The 17,793-nt window shown below is 39.5% G+C and overlaps 1 protein-coding gene across 1 annotated transcript in view; it reads right to left on the bottom strand.

Moving 5' to 3' along the window:
• Positions 1-17,793, bottom strand: part of pth1r (parathyroid hormone 1 receptor) — a 46,419-nt gene that overhangs the window by 10,521 nt on the left and 18,105 nt on the right. Inside the window, exons 2-5 of the mRNA XM_028472787.1 lie at positions 10,071-10,176; positions 4,130-4,240; positions 3,078-3,199; positions 2,119-2,213 (exon numbers count right to left, since the gene is read on the bottom strand). Coding sequence (XP_028328588.1) covers positions 2,119-2,213; positions 3,078-3,199; positions 4,130-4,240; positions 10,071-10,176 — 434 coding nt within the window. The remainder of the gene's footprint in view (positions 1-2,118; positions 2,214-3,077; positions 3,200-4,129; positions 4,241-10,070; positions 10,177-17,793) is intronic.

Genomic DNA, 17,793 nt, shown 5'->3' with positions numbered 1-17,793 from the left:
CTGGGAGCTGGGGTAACCATATGTGCAGGAGAAAGTGTGGACTTTTGGATGATCAAACGCACATAAGGACTAGTAGAAAAGCTCCCTAAAGCGAACCTTTCCCTGTACCCTTTGATTATTTTACGGGACATATTCCTGGATGATGTGTCCCATGATCACATGTTTTTGCTGCATCTCCTTCTAATGACTGCAAGAAAAATGATATCAGCCTGCTGGTTGAAACCTGAACCACTTACGGTCTCACACTGGATACAATAAATCAGACAGGTACACTTAATGGAACAGTTGACAGCACAACTACAGCTGAAGACCAGTTTTAAGCCTTGTTGGATAGGCTACTTATGCCTCTTTTTTGGTTTTATATTCTCAAAAATTGGTACGTAAATAAAATCTTACTCACTCACCATAACTATTTGCTCGTACTTTTACAATTTCATCTAGTTTGAGTGTAAATTACTACGTATCCTGCTTTTAAAGTAATTGGTTGTAAATATTTCAACAATAAATACAGTACCTACCAGCATTCACATCCACATACTTTAGTTTGCAGGTAAAAAATATTACATTTATTATGTAGGTTACGGAGAGAAAATACGGTTTTCAGTTGGTTGGAGTACAGGTGGTTACTGTGTGGGGTTACCAAGCATACATGCAACTTGGGAATAAACAATGTATGACAGCGTTATCACTTATCAGCGTATTAATGAATCTAATGTAAAGCTTTGTTGGATTATAACATATAGCGGTGAATAATAAAGGGCCCTGAACACAGCCTTGGGGGACACCATTTAATCATAAACGCTATAAAGGTCACACAAATGTCACGTCACTATAAAGCCAATAATAATGTTCACTGAATATTCATGGGGCACAATTTCCAAAGGAAACAGCCTCTACGAAACAGGAGCGTCTTTGTTGGAGCTCATTAAGCAGCTTGGCGTTCCCTTAGAGATGTATCGATTCTAGAAAACTAATCAGAGACCCCTGACCACAGCTGCTGATGTAAAATATCGTTCTGCTCTCTTGGAAAACCTTGGAGTTCTGCTGTCGGAGAGCCAATTTGTTGACGCGGGCACGGCCGAGCGTCAGGGGACCCATGTACGCGCACAGATTTCCTGGAAGCAGCGCAGAGTATTTCTGAGGCCGTCCAACATGCTGCCCACTCAGAAAGCCCCAATGCTAGTAAACAGAGGTGTGGAAATGTTTGATGCTGGACCTACTACAAAAATACACAAACAAGGGCTTATTTTCTTATTTAATACATGTTTCCTCAAAGGCCCAAGATTCAAATGACAGGAAAAAGCAGTTTTAAACTACGTCAATCAGAGACAAAGTTTGGACCCGCAAGAGCAAGGATGGGCAACTCTGCACAGAAATGTAATTGTATTTGATCCAAGGGCCACATTATCAACATTCATGTCAGCGACTAATCTGAGCATTAATACAGGAAAAAAAATAAATAAAGGGATCTGTGTGTTTTTGTTTTCATTTTATGTATTTGGCTTAGGTTTATGTGTTTCGGAGAACATTTTTTGTATCTTTCTGTAATTTTGTGTATTTTCCATTTTGAGTCATTTTGTCTATTTTTGCTTCAGATCTTTGATGTTTTGTTGTCGTGTTGTGTGTTTTTGTATATTTTGATTATTTTTTTTTGTTTTCTTTCTGGCTTGTGTCATTTTGTGCATTTGTGTTGTGTGCTTTTGGAGTCATTTTGGGTATATTTCTGTCATTTTCTGTATTTTTGAGATTTTTAGTGTTTCTGGAGTCATTTTGTGCATTTGTTTTGAGAACTTATTGTGGCCTTCAGCACAAAATTCGACCATCAGTTGCTCATGTCTGCACAGGAGGAAATAATATATTTTCTAGGTTTTAACAACACAAAATGTCATTTGAGTAGTAAAATGTTTTAAAAACAGCTTTAATGTCAAACACCTGTGAGTTGTTAAAAAAAAAACTCCCTCCTACTGACTCTTTACCTTCTTTGTTTTCTCATCCACACTTTAAAGTGGAGCTGATACAACTTGTCCATTGGAATTTTAAAATTTACATCACCAAAGCTAAATTAACTCAATAGTTTACGACCTAACTGAGAAATCGAAGAAAGGATCATTCACTGACCTGAAGTATCCCAGAATGAGCACAGCCACCATCAGGGACCCCAAAGAGATGGAGTATCCCACCGTGTAGATGAGGTACAGGCGGTGAAAGACTTCCTGTTGAAAAAGGACAAAAATTAAGGTTGTAAATCTCAAATTTCAAATTTAAAACTAGGAAGATTTTCCAGTTTTAATCAAAAACCTGAAGTATACAAAGTGTTTTCTTGCTTTCCTTATCAGGTACTACTGATAGAAGGTTGTGGTCCTGCCTGGATAAAAAATAAAAGTAAAATATGTTTTTCCCACAGGCAATTGATTGTCCCCCTACCAAAATACGTAGATCCAAGACCAAATTTTGGATCACAACCCTGGACACTTAAACCACTCCTAGAAGTTATTATCATTATCAATTATACACAATACTTTGTGTTTTTATTAAGAGAACATATTTAATGTGACTATCTTTTAGCAGCCCAGTCATTTATACGCCAGTGCGTTATTACTTAATGTAGTGTGAGTCGGGTAGAGTTGAACGTTTTATTTTGTATTTCATTTTATTTGATATTGTGCATTATTGGAATGTCAGCACTAAATAAATATTATATGTTTTTAATTGATTTTTTTTTCTTTAAAGCATTAAATTGAATGTATGCAATTTCAATGTATTTGCTTATATACATATTAACCCTGGATTTTCGGCCTTGGTTTCCTCATTTTAGGTTTTGGTTTCGGCCAAGAATTTTCATTTCGGCACTTTAAGTAGATGTATATAAGCGGTGTATAGCATTAACTAACAAATTCTAGGTATATAACTTTTTTTTTTTTTTTTAACTTAAGGATGCAGGTAAAATGGGAAATAACCTCATTATAAACCTTGGTCCAGTTTGGGTTCTATCGACCTGAAATCTGGATCCACAGATTTCATATCGATGGATGCACAGTTCAATCATTTGATCCTTGTTCTTAGATCCCATGGCTTACCTTCTCATAGCTGTGGTTATAATGGTACAGGAACTTTGCACACTCATTGTAATTGGCCCAGGTCTTGTTGGCCGTGGCCAGCTCCCAGGTCCCATTGGTGTCGCAGCGACGGAAGGCGAGTCCTGCAGGTGGAGTTTGAGTTAAAAAAACAAACAAATCTGATTCACACATTAAAACTCATTCAGTGCCATTGACGTGATTTTACGTCATTTACGTTTTTTTTCCCGGAGATTACTAGAATACACCCTGGCAGAGGTCCCTCATCAATATCTAAACTGTAGTGTGATGTAGTGACCAACTGTGCCCTGAAGGTGGCAGCAGCGCACCTTTCGATGATTTCGAGTATTAGCCACTGATGCTGCCATTAGCTAAGGAGGAAGAAGCAAGGACGAGGGAGATTATGGCGCTACGGAGTGATATTGTGAAGTATCCAACAGCCCACAGCTCTACATTCTAACACTGAACATGTGGAGACCTGAGTGGATTATTGATTATGCTGCAATCGTGAGATTAAACCATCAACTAACCGGGCCAAACGGGTAATCTCTGCATGTGATTGACGGGGGGAGAGACTTGGAGGAACGCCAAAATACAGTAAGAAATCCATTCAGGTCTGACATAGCAGAATAATAATTTTGCCACCAAAAGCCCAGTCTCAGTGTTGTTTTTGTAGTTTTATAGTAGGAAACCAATGTTGAGATGTCACTAAAGCAAAAAAAAAAAAAATTTCAAAGTCACTAATAGATTTTTTCAGAAAAAGCCATTTTTCTCTGCTTTTTGTCACAAACTGGTGATTTGTGTGAAACTTGCCTCTATTCAACTGCTGATTACAGAAGAACAAAACAAGCTGGAAACATTTTTTTTTTACTGATGAAAGTAGAGACTTCAGATTCTGGTGTCAGATTTCAGATAATCATAGTACAAAATATTCTGTGGGTCTTTAAACATCAGTCAAAATGCTCAAAACAGCTGGCACTGAGGGGGGTAGAAATTCTGAAAATGGCTGGCAGTGAATGAGTAAAACACAAACACAACAGGTTGCTGATGTTCACCTCTGTGGTTGAAGTCGTAAATGTAGTCGGGACAGGCGGTGGACACCAGCTGACCTGGAGAACCCTCCGGCCAACAGACGATGCCGTCCCATTCTGGCGCACAGATTCCGGCTGGAGACAAAAGCGGAGGATGGCTTAGAACAGAGCTCTAAAATATGTCTCAAAGAAACTGACACAATCTGTTTTAATTAAAATCACCATGAATTTTTTTTATGGATATCAGCCAATCTCGATCAATTTGAGGATCTTTGAAGGGCACCTTCAGCGAATTTAAATCGGAATCTCCATTAAAATATCATATATAATATAGAATTTTATTTTAAAGCCCTTGTAGAGCAAGTAATCGGAGAAAAAACGTCTTTGTCTGTGAGACGGTCGCCGCCCATATGCTCATCCAACCAAATCATGTGGGACTGGTTACTGGTATCAACTTCCATCACAATATTAGCACATTTAAATATGCAATACATGGAACTTTGGTTTTTTTGGTTATCCCTCACCTGGGAGAATACAATGAAAAGACTTAACAAATGTGAAATGGCCACTGGAGAGACTTCTTTATTAAAAAAACTATTATAAAATACAAAAACCCACAAAATGAAAAATGATTACCAGATTTCTTATAAGTCACTTGAAAAGGTTCCATGTTAATTACAGATATGCTGTGACAGGAAAAGGAACTTTAACAACCTCCAGCCCCCATAGACTCTAACGTATCACTACATTTATGTATATATAGATAGTCTGCCCATGCATGTATAAATATATACATATGTAAGTTTTTGTACACATGTACTGTATGTATATATGTATGTAGCGGACGCATACAGTATGTGTGTGTATTTTGATACATGCAAAATTATGTACATAACCATTTCCACTGCGCAAAAAGAGCAAGAATCGAGAATATCTGGTTTTTGATTCTGTCTAGAATGCAGACTTTTCTGATGCATATCCGGAGTTTTTTTTATATGCCCCATATCTGGTCAAATACGGACCCATTATACTTCATGAAGACAGTATATTGTATTAGGATACTAACATTATTTAGATTTTGTCATATATGTGTTCCGGAAATGTCCTCAGGGTGAAAATACCCAGAATCCTTAAATACCGGGTTTTTGATTCTGTCTAGAAAACGGACTTTTCTGATGCATATCCGGCGTTTTTTTTTATATGCCCCATATCTGGTCAAATATTAAATTCAGTTCAACTTTCATCTCAAAGTGCTTAACGATATAAAATGCATAGTAAGAAAGAAAGAACTCAACAAGATCCACATGAATTCCCCTTTTATAACACTTATAACTTAATTTCAAATGTTGTTCTCCATGTATATAGTTAAATTTTATTTTACTTTATCTTATTGTTTTAGACATTACAAATGTAGCTATTTTTTTTCTTAATATTTATTCTTTTTGTGTGTACATTGCTCTATGTCACACTTGCTTTGGCATGTAAACTTGTTTCTCATGTCAATAAAGTTGTTTTGAATTGAAAGAAAACGGCCACTACACAGACTGCCATAAAAAAACAACAACAACAGAATATGAAATCACAAAAAACAACAAACAAAAAAAAACTCCAAAAAACACAAAAGGAGATCAAATATGATCAAGTTTTCTCATTGTCTATGATGCTATGAAAATGACAGCGTTTGGAAGGAATATGAAAGGACCACTGCACAGACTGTCAGGAAAAGTTATAAAGGATACATTATTAATCTTTCCAGGTTCAACAGCTGCATGTTAAATGTGTCTGAGTGGATTATTTTGGTCAAACTGGAACTGCCTTCCCAACAGTCTGCAGTGGTTTTAATACAGTTAATACAGGAAATGTGGCACTGGATCACATGTGTGCTTCACCGCACACACACACGCACGCACGCACACACGCATTTAATTCAGAGCTGCCGTCCAACCAATGGCAGCGATTCCGCCTGGTGCACTCGAACCTTCCCCAAGATCTGCTTGTGTTTAATGCAGCCTGACCTCAATATGAAGGCTGCACTATTTTCATCTTGCACAGTTTGAAGACCTGAAGCCACATCCCTCAGCCTCAGAGCTCCTGAAAGAGAAGCCTGTCTCAGAATGAAACACAACACCTGACTGTCCTTCTCCGTAATCCACATCCGGTCATCATGGAGCCCGTCTAACTGTCGTCTTTTTATAAAAAAAAGCAGAGATGGGCAATTTTTATCACAATTTAAGGTTGTAATTTTAAAGTGTTTTTTTTTTTTGTTATGTAGGTTTTTGTTGTCCTTTTCATTGTTTTTCTTCCAATTTGTGGGTCTTTGATGGATTTTTGTGTGTTATTGTTTAGGTTTAGGGTGTTTTAGTGTCATTTTGTGTACTTGTGTGTGTTTTCCCATCATTTTCTTTCACATTGTGTGTTTGGAGTTGTCGTGTTTTTTTTCCCTGTCTTTTTGTGTGTTTTTTTAATCAATCTACGTGTTATTGTAGTCATCTTTCTTTGTTTATTTTTGTTTCACGAGTTATTGTTGTCTTTTTCTTTGCTCTTGTTGTTGTTTTGTGTGTTTCAGGAGTAATTTTGTGTGTTTTTCTTTTATTTTGTGCATTTGTGTGTGTTCCTGGAATAATTTTTGTGTTTGTTTTGGAGAGACACAAAATTAGGTGCAGCTGAGCATTTCTGTAGTGGCCACTCTTTTAATAGATCAAAGCTTCTATGAGTGTGGTCAGAGACACCAGGATAAACACAGACGTCCTAGAAACTGCAGCGTAGCTGTGATTATGTGTTCATTTCAGTCCGCAGCGACAAGGCTAAACCCCGGGTTCGGCACTTGAGGTCTGAAACCGCGACTAGCATCATCATCAACCAGATTCAGGTCTGCAGTTTTACTCCCAACCACAGCCAGATGTGACTCCCACGTCCAAATCCAGGCTGTAAAACTCACAGAGAAGCCATGCATGCTAATGAGCGCTAATGTGCTTGTCCAGGCGATCTGTTTTTATTCACTCCTGTTTCTTCAGGTGCTGTGAGTGCGCAGTCAGCTGGAAAATTTAGGGAATTAGTCTCATCAGGCTAGAAGCAGAAGCTCTGCGGGAGGTGGCCGTCATCCTGTGTTTAAGTGTAGATGCTCATCGTCTTCACATCAGGTGAGAACCTACACAGGTTAGAGTTTCTCATTGGATCAATCAGCATTAGGTTATCTTTTAACTCGAGATGTTTTGTGCTTTGCTTAAAGGCCTCCAGAACTGAGTCGAGAACCCAGCAATTCCACTTTGTTTGGCCCTGTGTGAATCAGACTCTGATGCGGATCAAAGAAGCGATTTTACGCCGGATGAAAACGGGACTCTCGGAAACAAACTCAGTCTTTTTCACACCTCTGATGTAGAGCTGACTGACAGACAGCAGCCCTGCAGTGTGTTAAAGCTACAAATACAGTGTCAGCCTCACCAAAGCATGGCCAGGGACCCTTGTCATGTCGTAGGCATGCCCCTGCGCGTTCCGAAAATGTATAGTTCATGGTACTTTCTTTCTTTGTGTCGGAACCAACTCACCTACTTTTCACCCACTGAACCATTAAGTAGGGTCTCAACAATTCAAACAAAATTCAATCGCGCGCTTCTCTAATTTCAGGCTATTCACAAATTTAAAAATGCAAAAATTTGACGCGCCAGTGCCCCCAAGTATGCCAAAAATGCATTACAAGATAGGAATTGCCAAAAAGTTAATTCATCGTAGAATAATGAAAATTGACACAGAAGTAGACCATGACAAGATTAGTAAAAAAATATTATTAAGACCATGCTAATAAACACACAGGGAGTCCAGAATCTTGAATTGAAAATTGCAAAATTGCTATTTACGCTCATGTTGTATTTTAAAGCATTTCTCCTCGGGCGTTTCACTGACGGGGTTAAAATCGCTGGAGATCATCTAGAGAAGTGGGACACCGAAAGTCATTAATTGATTTTTGATAACTTTTACGGTGTTTGCAGGGCGGAGCCGTGAATTTTGGGCAAAAATGACAAAATATTCAATTTTTGGAAAATGCTCCTATTTGCACATACAAACTCCGATTTGCGTCAAATGGTAAATGGTAAATGGACTTGATTTTATATAGCGCTTTATCACCACACTGAAGCAGTCTCAAAGCGCTTTACATATCAGCTCATTCACCCAATCCCCCTCACATTCACACACCAGTGGGACAGGACTGCCATGCAAGGCGCTAGTCGACCACTGGGAGCAACTTAGGGTTCAGTGTCTTGCCCAAGGACACTTCGACACATAGTCAGGTACTGGGATCGAACCCCCAACCTCTCGATCAGAAGACGACCCACTACCACCTGAGCCACGGTCGCCCGCAAATGTAAATCAGTTCCCGGCCCTAAACCAGCTCAATGTGGAAAAACAGACATTGGCGCGTTGTGCCCCCTACAGAGTTTAGACAATTAAATATGGGGCAAAAGTATTTTAACACACACCTCCTAGAGCGTTTCACTGATGGGCTCAAAATCACTGGAAATCATCTGGAGAAGTGGGACATCAAAAGTTATCTATAGATTTTTGACAACTTGCAGTTTGGTCAATACCTTTTTTCTTTTAGACAAATTATCCTTTTTTTGTTGTTGTCATTTTGTGTGTTTTTGTGTGTGTACTTTTGTGGTAATTTTGTGTTTTTTGCTTGTTATTTTGTATAAATGTGTTATGTTGTGTGTTTTGTTTTGTTTGACATTTTGTGTATTTCTGTTGCTTTGTGTTTTTTGGAGTCAATTTATGTATTTTTTATTATCTGTTTCTGTTTTCCATACGTGTCTTTTCATAGTCGTTTTGTGTGTTTTCTTTGTCCTTTATGTATTTTTGTGTATTTTTAATGTCATTTTGTGCATTATTGTCACATGATGTTTAGCATTGTGTCATTTTAAGTTTGTTTTGTATGGTTTTGGAGTCATTTTGTGTATATTTCTATAATTTTCTGTATTTTCTAGATTTAGTGCATTTCTGGAGTAATTCTGTCTATTTGTTTTGAGGACTTATTAATTCTGTGTATATTGAGCCATCAAAGTCTCAAACACACGAGAGGAAAACATAGTGCCCTACCATAACAGTGGTTCTCTGCTGATCAAAGATCATTTATACTGATTAGACTTCAGCGTGGCAAATCATCAGTCACATTTAATCAGACTAATGAGGCTTCAATCACGGCTGATTGTTCCAGAGCTCCTTCAGCTGATTTCTACCACCGTCACAGCCTCTCCAGCCTAATCTAATCTCACTGACCGAAAGACCGTCACCTTCTCAGGAGGATGGAGATTAGGCCTCTCAGTAAAGCTGTGTGTTTTTCAGGTTGTTTGTTTCTTTCCGTGTCTATTTCACATTCTGTAAGTTTAAGACAGCGTCCAGACCATGAAGGTTTCTCATCTTGACATGGGTCATCATCGCTTCTCTTGCCACAATCTCGCCTTCTCTTTTCTTGTGTTCAAACTTCTGGTCTCATGCGTCTTCATTCTTCTTTTTTTTATTCTCTACTTGTTTCTTCTCATCTTTCTTGTCTTCTCTTGTGTCCAATTTATTTCCTTTTATTATGTCTTGTTTCCTTTTTTTGTGTCTTTCCTCCTCTTCTCATAACCAAATGTGCAATCTTCTCTTACCGTCTCATCATGTGTCTTCTTCTTTAATCTTTTTTTGTCTCGTCTCTTTTTGTTTTATCTCTTTTCATTCCCCAGAATATTTAACCTGGTGCATCTATTTGGTTGGTGCCTCCATCCATCATCATTATGCATTTTGTTAAAAAATCTTTTCTCTTTTCATTTGATCTGTTTATTTTTGGGTATTACAGGAGAAATAAGGCTGTCCACTGACTCCACATGGTATTATTGTCCAATAACATCACAGACCTCTTTTTTTAGGTCCCCAAAGGAATCCACACCTCTCCATGCCCTGTAAAACAAACTTCTTGTTGTGGTTTTCTCACCAGAAATCTGTTGTTGCTTGGACTTGATGATTCCCTCACATTTCTTTTTAGCTTTGAACAGCAGGCCGATCTGCTCGTCCCTGGTCAGCACATCATCAGCATGGACCTGCGAAAAGGAGAAGACACTGTGAGCCAGCCTGGCTGTGTATACCTTGTTAGGTTGTGTTAATGGTATAAGGAGGACTTTCTGGGCTAAAATTATCTCGCCCAGATTAACCACAGCTACATTGTCCGAGTTGATGAAATCACAGCATTGACTTCCTTGAACAGAAATGGCAAAATTACATGGAATATACCCTCAAGCACAAGTTTTGGGATAATATCACACATTTACACCCTATTTTTACAACATAATTTTCATTTTTTTTTTTTTCAAGACATATGCAGACTTGTAATAATTATCGAGCAAGTGTAACAAATGGACAGACATGTTAAATCTTACACTACTTCATCTGGGGTGATTTCAACATTCCTGTTTTCAATTTTGAAGCATAGAAATATAAAGTTAATAAACCTTTTTAACTCATTTAACCCTATTATGTATATTTGGCATGATTGGGAAGGTTTAATAGAATGACATTACATCTAAATAGGAAAAGCCGTGAAACCGGAATCAGGGAATATTTGAAGATTGCGGACACTGCATGACCGTATCTCTAGGTTTGGAAATATATGCTCTTCTTTAGATAGAAAAGGGGAAAGAATATTTTCTCAGACATCATGTGATTGACATCCTATTGGACAGGTAGAGTTTAGGACATGTAACAAGATCCTTTCATGATCTCCAGGCTACGAATACCACATCGCACACACATTTTTTGTGTGACCCAACATGTTTTTGGTGAATGTCACAGTTTCACCATATTTTCTAATTCAATAATGGTTTAATGTGTAGATGTGTAGCAGAAGTTGAAGCGGTCTGCTCGAATTTGCAAGAACTGGTGTGATTTGAGCGAACTTTTGGAAAAATACAATTGTTTACAAGATTTAACTTACTTGACCCTTATGAAGCATTTTTGGCCAGATTGTGGGAAATTTAGAATGTCAATAACAAAAACACAGTGCTTGCAATCCTTTTATGTGCACCCCCCATGTAGCAGTGTTTATTTGGGATCTTAGTGAATCAATTGTTCATTGTTACATTCACCATAGAATTGGTCTAGTGACGATTGATCCAACAACACTAACCACGCCTGCAACAGATTTCTGACCAATCACACAACAGATTTTGCACACCAAAAGAGTAAAGGTCTCTGTTGCTAGTCCTTAGCTCCTCCCACTGATGAGCTACCACTGGTAAACACCGTTAAAAATGTCTCAAAGTGTTAAAAATAATCACAGCTTGATGCTGAGGTGTTGAGTGTAAAACCGTCTCCACAGAGGAGGATTTTGGGTAATGAAAGCACCCTCTGATTTTATGCCCCTCTCCGTTGGATGGAGTTCAAACCTCCAGAGTAAACATGGCGCTCACATGGAGTGCAGTGGACACTCTTATTTACCGAGTCTTATTCCAGTGCTGCATTCTTTTGGTTGGAGTGAAAGTAAAAACGCAGAAAGTAAGAAAACACACAACGGATAAATGCGTCTGTTTACATTGTCCACAGTACAAAAACCACACATTTGTGTTTGTCTTTGCGAACTCCGGCTCGATGGGTTTGACTGAGCGAGAGGACGAGAGCAAACAGTGATTGGTGATGGTCCAGACACCACTCAGAGACGCTGAAGCGGACACACAGCACATGAATATCTCCACTATTTCCAAATGTTTTCACAACAACAAAAACTCTCTTTCTTCTTTTTATAGGTGCATATAAACTGATCGAAAATGGAGTTGTGGACTGACGCCGTGACTACGCCGAGTGGAGACTCTGGGTTTCTGGGAAGCCTTCATCATGGACCTTTTTTTTTAAAGCTGTGGTTGACCAAAGTCATTTCCTGAAATGCTCCAAAGTGAACCGGAGAGGGAAACTGCTGGAGCTCTGCAGCTCGAGTTTCCTCAGAGAGCAGCAAACAAAACCTCCCGATCTGAGAAGTTCAAAAGAACCACGGAAACCACTTCAGCGCTGCACAGTCTAATTATGTGCTCGCAGTCATCTCAGGGATTGTACCAAGGGAGAGGTCTGAGCTCTCATTAGCTTAAAGTTAGACCATAAAAACTGAGAGGAACATACTGACACGCACGCTGACATCTACACAGCTCAGTCCCAGCTGAAAAATCTAAAATCTAACAGACTAAAACAAGTCTCTGAGGGTATGTTTGGACCCATTTAAAAAAAGCCTCGGAAACTCTTAAGTATGTGGTTCGACATCATCAACTGATGCAATTTGAGTGCAAGCTCGTAGTTGTGTACATATCCAGGCATTACATTTAAAAATAGTAGCTGATTTCTAAAAGTATGGGATATAAATCTTGATATTTATCCGTAATACATTTCTTTACCAGAAAGAAGATTGTGGGTCAAAGTTCCACACAGGCTCTTTTATAAACAGAAGCTACACAACTTTGACCAGCTTTATTTTGTGTCTCTCTAAGGGACAGTACGTGTGAGTGAGTTGCGTAGTGTGGCATGTTTTTCGAGGCAGGACTTTTGACAGACTTCACGGTCTGGGTTGCAGCAGCAGCAGTTCTTAGGGTGCGCTCTGCAATCTGTGTTGTGCTGAAGCATTAATGGCATCCTGCTCATTGTCCCCCACCAGCCTGCACAGTTGGATGTTGAAATCCAAATCATCTCCAAATAAATGAGGCGTTGTGCATTTTCTTGATGACGAGTTGTAGTAAGACTGAATGGCCCCTGTAAGGGGGGGGGGGGAGGAAATGGCGGTTGTGTGTGGTTGGAGCACAATTATAGAGTGAGTTTGTGATGTTACAGAAGAGAAATAAATGCACTGTTCCCACCCACCGACTTCTCCCCCAGTGTTAATTTAGCACATTTTGATAACGTTTCAGTCATAGAATTTTTACTAAAATTCATTATTAGTTTTAGTCAAAATTCAGTCATCAGAACTATTTCAGTGATAGTGTTTTAGTCAACTAATCTGTTCCAAAATATAGTCGACTAATACAGGATAGAATGTATAATTATTTTGTAGATTCAATTTCCAATTATCAACCTGATATTGGATAGTATTAATGTCTGTAATTACACAACAGATTTGATTAACTCAATGACTCATGATCACATGAGTTCAGATTGGATTTCGCCCCATGTGATAAAATTATATTTTCGTGTTTATTAGTCAACAAAAACATGACTGATTAATCATTGTCTAGTTATTGTCACCTAGGAAAATCTAGTCGAAGAAAACTATGTTTCTGCTCGCACAGAAAAAGTCAGTCTACTTCTTCCTTCTCTCTTTTTTTGTGCCTTGTCTGCATATGCTATCAAAGATTAACACTAGTGCAATAGAGCTATTGTAAAACATGGAGTCGCCCCAAACCCGCAGGATCACCCAAGCATGCAGAATCTGCGGAGAACCGAGGATACCTTACAAACAATAACATGTACACACAAAATGGCACACACATGCAAGCGACGTGAACACGGACACACTCACGTGTACACAAAAGCACATTTAATACACTTTTATACACATACATACATGTAATAAACACATACTGTATATTAAACACACAATAGTAGTACAAACACACACAGAGAACCCGAGTGCGTCCATTTGAAGGATAACACACACAGCCTAACACATTACACTTTTATACACACATTAATATTGCTTATTAACTCCATTATTTAATACTCATACAACACACACACACACACACAAATAAAAAAAAACACTAATATACACGCACACAAACACAAGCGCATTATAAACACTTAAATAAACATGTGCATACACACATTATGAGCACACAAAAACACAAATATTTTACACTCATACGAACAAGCAGGAAAGAAAGCTCAAAATGTGTGTGTGCATCATCAGAAAGACGAGATTGAAAGTGTCCACTAGAAGGACACACACACACACACACACAGACATACTGGCAGACGGACAGACAGAGGAGCCATTACATTTGAGAAAGGTAAGTACTGGGTTCGACACAGGAAGGCGCCCTCTACAGGTCAGAGCAAAGAAACACACAATACCGCGCACTGTAATACTTCACCGATTCATTTAATTTGTGAGGTTATGTAAATAGTGACGACGCTGGAGGAGAAAATAGTCATGTTTCACCTGAAAATTCAAAGATTCCCCCAAACCGTGATAAAAATCTCTGCTGCATGAATACATTACTTTCAAAATAAAAGCACAAGATCATTTTCACTTTGCCTTCCAAAGAAAATGTTCACAACCCACGATTTAAGAAACACACATACACATGCTGATGTTGACTTTGCTGTCTGTGAAGCTGCTCTGTAAGTTTATGTTTATGTTGTTTACTTGTGTTGGTCCGTCGCCATCCTTCACACCAGAGGCCGGCTCTTACTTCCTTGTTGTTGGCAGGATGTCAGGACCATCTCACTCTCCCTCTCACCGCTTGGTTCGAGTGTCAGAGAGCTGAATCCGCCGTTTGACGGCTCCCGATGGGGAACAAACGTGAGCGTTTGAGGCTTCTGCATGTTTCAGGCTCTGTGAGTCAGAGCCACTCCTCTTCATTTGAGGATGAAAACCACTAACTGCCAGACTGGCAGGCTTCTGGAAACGTTGGCAGGCCACGCCGTGACTTAAACCAGCGTTTAGCTCCTAATTATAGCCGTCGCTGGTTGTGGGGCTGGGTAACGGCTACGAGAGTCACTGATGGAAACACGGTGAGCTCGGAATTGGTCGGCAAAGCAGAGAAAGGCAAAGGCTGAAGCTTAAAAAGATGGAGATCAGAGCAATAAAAGGTTGGGCGCTTAATGTAAACGACAGTATGGAGGCTTAGGGTATAAAAATATCTCTCAAAGTGGGTTTATAATCCGCGTCGCAGCTACATTAATCCTCTCAATGGAACATTCCACCTCACCCAGTATCCAGACAGAGGTCGGCAGGTCATGTGTCCTTCATTCCGAGCAAGGTAAGTGGGATGCTACATAATCTGACAGCACGGACGACGCCTTCATTCATTTTGAATGAGACCTTGAAGTGAGTGAAGGAAGAACCAGGAAAAGCTTTTCAAGTGTTCATCAATGAATAATGGCTGTCGAACGTCCCCGCTTTGATTTTCTTAGTTTGTCTCACACGTTCCACTTCAGTCATTACACAATGGAGAGTAAACCAGGGACTCTCCCTCCTGTTGATCCTTTCTTTTGTCGCTGCTGATTCCAGTTCAGTCAGGATCACTTTCGTCAAATTGTTTTATTTAACGAGCAGTTTAGATTTAGCGGTAAGGCTCTGTTCTGGGACCTCTCTCCCTTCCACGCAGCTGCTACATGTTAAGGTATAAGCAGAGAGAGTGGTCAGCAGGACCCCCTGGAACAGAAGCACAGACGTCAGATCCCAATAGAAGACACTGTTTAAGTAGACAGAAGTTGGGGAGCTGGGGTGGGGGTGGATTGCGAGGCGTTTGTGGAGTGTGAAGCAGGCGTGTTGCAGTGGTTTAAATACAGCGCTGTGACTAAACTCTAACCAATGGGAAGCATAGAACATGATCAGCTGGGTGATTAGCTGAATTAGGGGATGGATGCTGTCAGTTGTTAATAGCTACTGTCAGCTGATGAAGCTGGGCTAGCTTGACTTACGTGCCTGCCTGAATCTAATGCAATGCTCAATTTTCAGGCCAAAAATAACTAACACTGAACAATAGCACTGAAGCTTCATCCTCCTTCAAAACCTCATTACACCAACTAATCTCTGATCTCTGCACCTGAGGGTTTGTTTGTATCAGTTATTTTCAAAAGGTTTCAAATCATGAGCCTCCTGCATCTCAACAACAAGCTGTGAGCCAAATCAATGCAAAAGCTAATTAAACCTATTTCATGTGAAATGAAGACATAGCTTACATCTGAAATCACACAACAGAACATCATGAGAGGAAGGTGCGTCATTTCAAATTAGACTAAAATAATAATAATAATAATAATAATAATAATAAAGTACTAAACTGCAGGGCTGTGCAGAGACCTTTGGAGGGGCAGGTGCTCAAAGTTAAAAGGGGGCACATGGAGCACAAATGTGAAACACCTTACAGAAACATACTTAGTTAAATAAAGGAAGGGTGAAGATACAACCTATATCCACAAAGCCATAATTCAAGCTGTGCATTAATTTAGGACATACAGTATGCATTAAGTTGAATTTAGATCACTATTAGAAACTGGACTTTTTAACTGGCTACTTATCCTGGAATCCATTCGTTTCAGTTTTAATCAAATTGGAGGACAAAAATTAATCAATTCTGACACCTCTTTATTTTAATTTCACAGCTTTATTTTTGTTTTCTAACCTTAGTAAAAGTTCACGAGACTAGCAGTGGACGTCTCCTGGGGGGCACAATACCCCCCAGCAGTTTAGTGATGAGCAGCAGGGAATGTCTATGGTGTGGGCACATCAGGGCAGTGAGGGCACGTTGTGATCATGTGACCAACCAAGGTAGATCTAAATTATTAGGGGGGAAATGTAAGCATAAGTGGCTCCTAGGACCAGCGGTGCTAGGAACCCTATTGTAATCGTAAGGATTTTTATTATTATTATTTTTTTATTATTATTATTTTTCCCCCAGTAAAAGTGGTGCTGCATGCTAAACCGTGCAAGAGGGGGGTGTCCTTTGGAGGGTGGGTCCAGAACCCCCAGCTTACCTTGGAAGCAAAAACTCACATGTGTCCGCCAGCAGGTGGCGCTATAACCAAGGTCACACTTTTTGGCCTTCTTTTGGTCTAAAACTCCCACATCGTATGTCGCACATTCAAAAACTTCATATCCACAGATTCCCTGAATAGCACTGAATTACCTGGGCTAGGCCACGCCCATTTCCGCCTAAACTTTTGTCGGAACAAAATCGCAAAAACTGGAAAACCTACTTTTTCAAACTACTCCATGGGGTTTTGTTCAATCAGCGTGAAACTTAGCACGTAGAGTCTTCAGTTGGACCTGATCTAAAGTTCAACCATTAATTTTGCTTGAACAAAATATGCATGAGTACAGTTATCTAGCTAGCTATAAAAACACAAACTGTTGCATATCTCAGTCAAAATAAATGCTAACAACACCAAATCTAAGATCATTGCCTGTCATGTGACTGTGGGGGTATAAGCCTATGTTGAATAATTTAGGCCTCTAGGGGGTGCTGCAATTATGAGAAATTTATATCTCTTAAATGGCATGACCAATTTTTACTAAATTTGGTGGGTATGAGCTTGGGTCGCTCCTGGGACCGTATCACGAAGTTAGTCGCAATTGGTCAAAGTGGGCATGGCTTATTACAACATAAACACCAAACATTTAATTCAGCTGAAGTGTTATGTTGAGGGCTGTGAAATTTACAGGGTAAATGCAGCAGAGCACACAGATCAGCCATACCAAAATGTGCACCATTAGGTGGCGCTATAATGGGTGCAAATGCATCTTGGCCTGAAACTTTCACATTTTAAATCACATCTTCCAAAACTTTATATTCACCTTTTCACTGCAAATGGCACGTTGGCCTGTGTCCTGACGCTCGCCCCAAGCCCATCAAACCTGGTCGCCGAGTCGCGCGGGAAGGCTTGGCCCCCTTTCATAACTGCTTGCAGTTCTAGTTATTATTAAGTTCACTTTGACAAAAGGGTACTTGGGGCATTAA

Source organism: Gouania willdenowi, chromosome 17 (assembly GCF_900634775.1).
Source record: "Gouania willdenowi chromosome 17, fGouWil2.1, whole genome shotgun sequence".
NCBI lineage: Eukaryota > Metazoa > Chordata > Actinopteri > Blenniiformes > Gobiesocidae > Gouania > Gouania willdenowi.
This window is presented reverse-complemented; position numbering and strand designations above follow the sequence as displayed.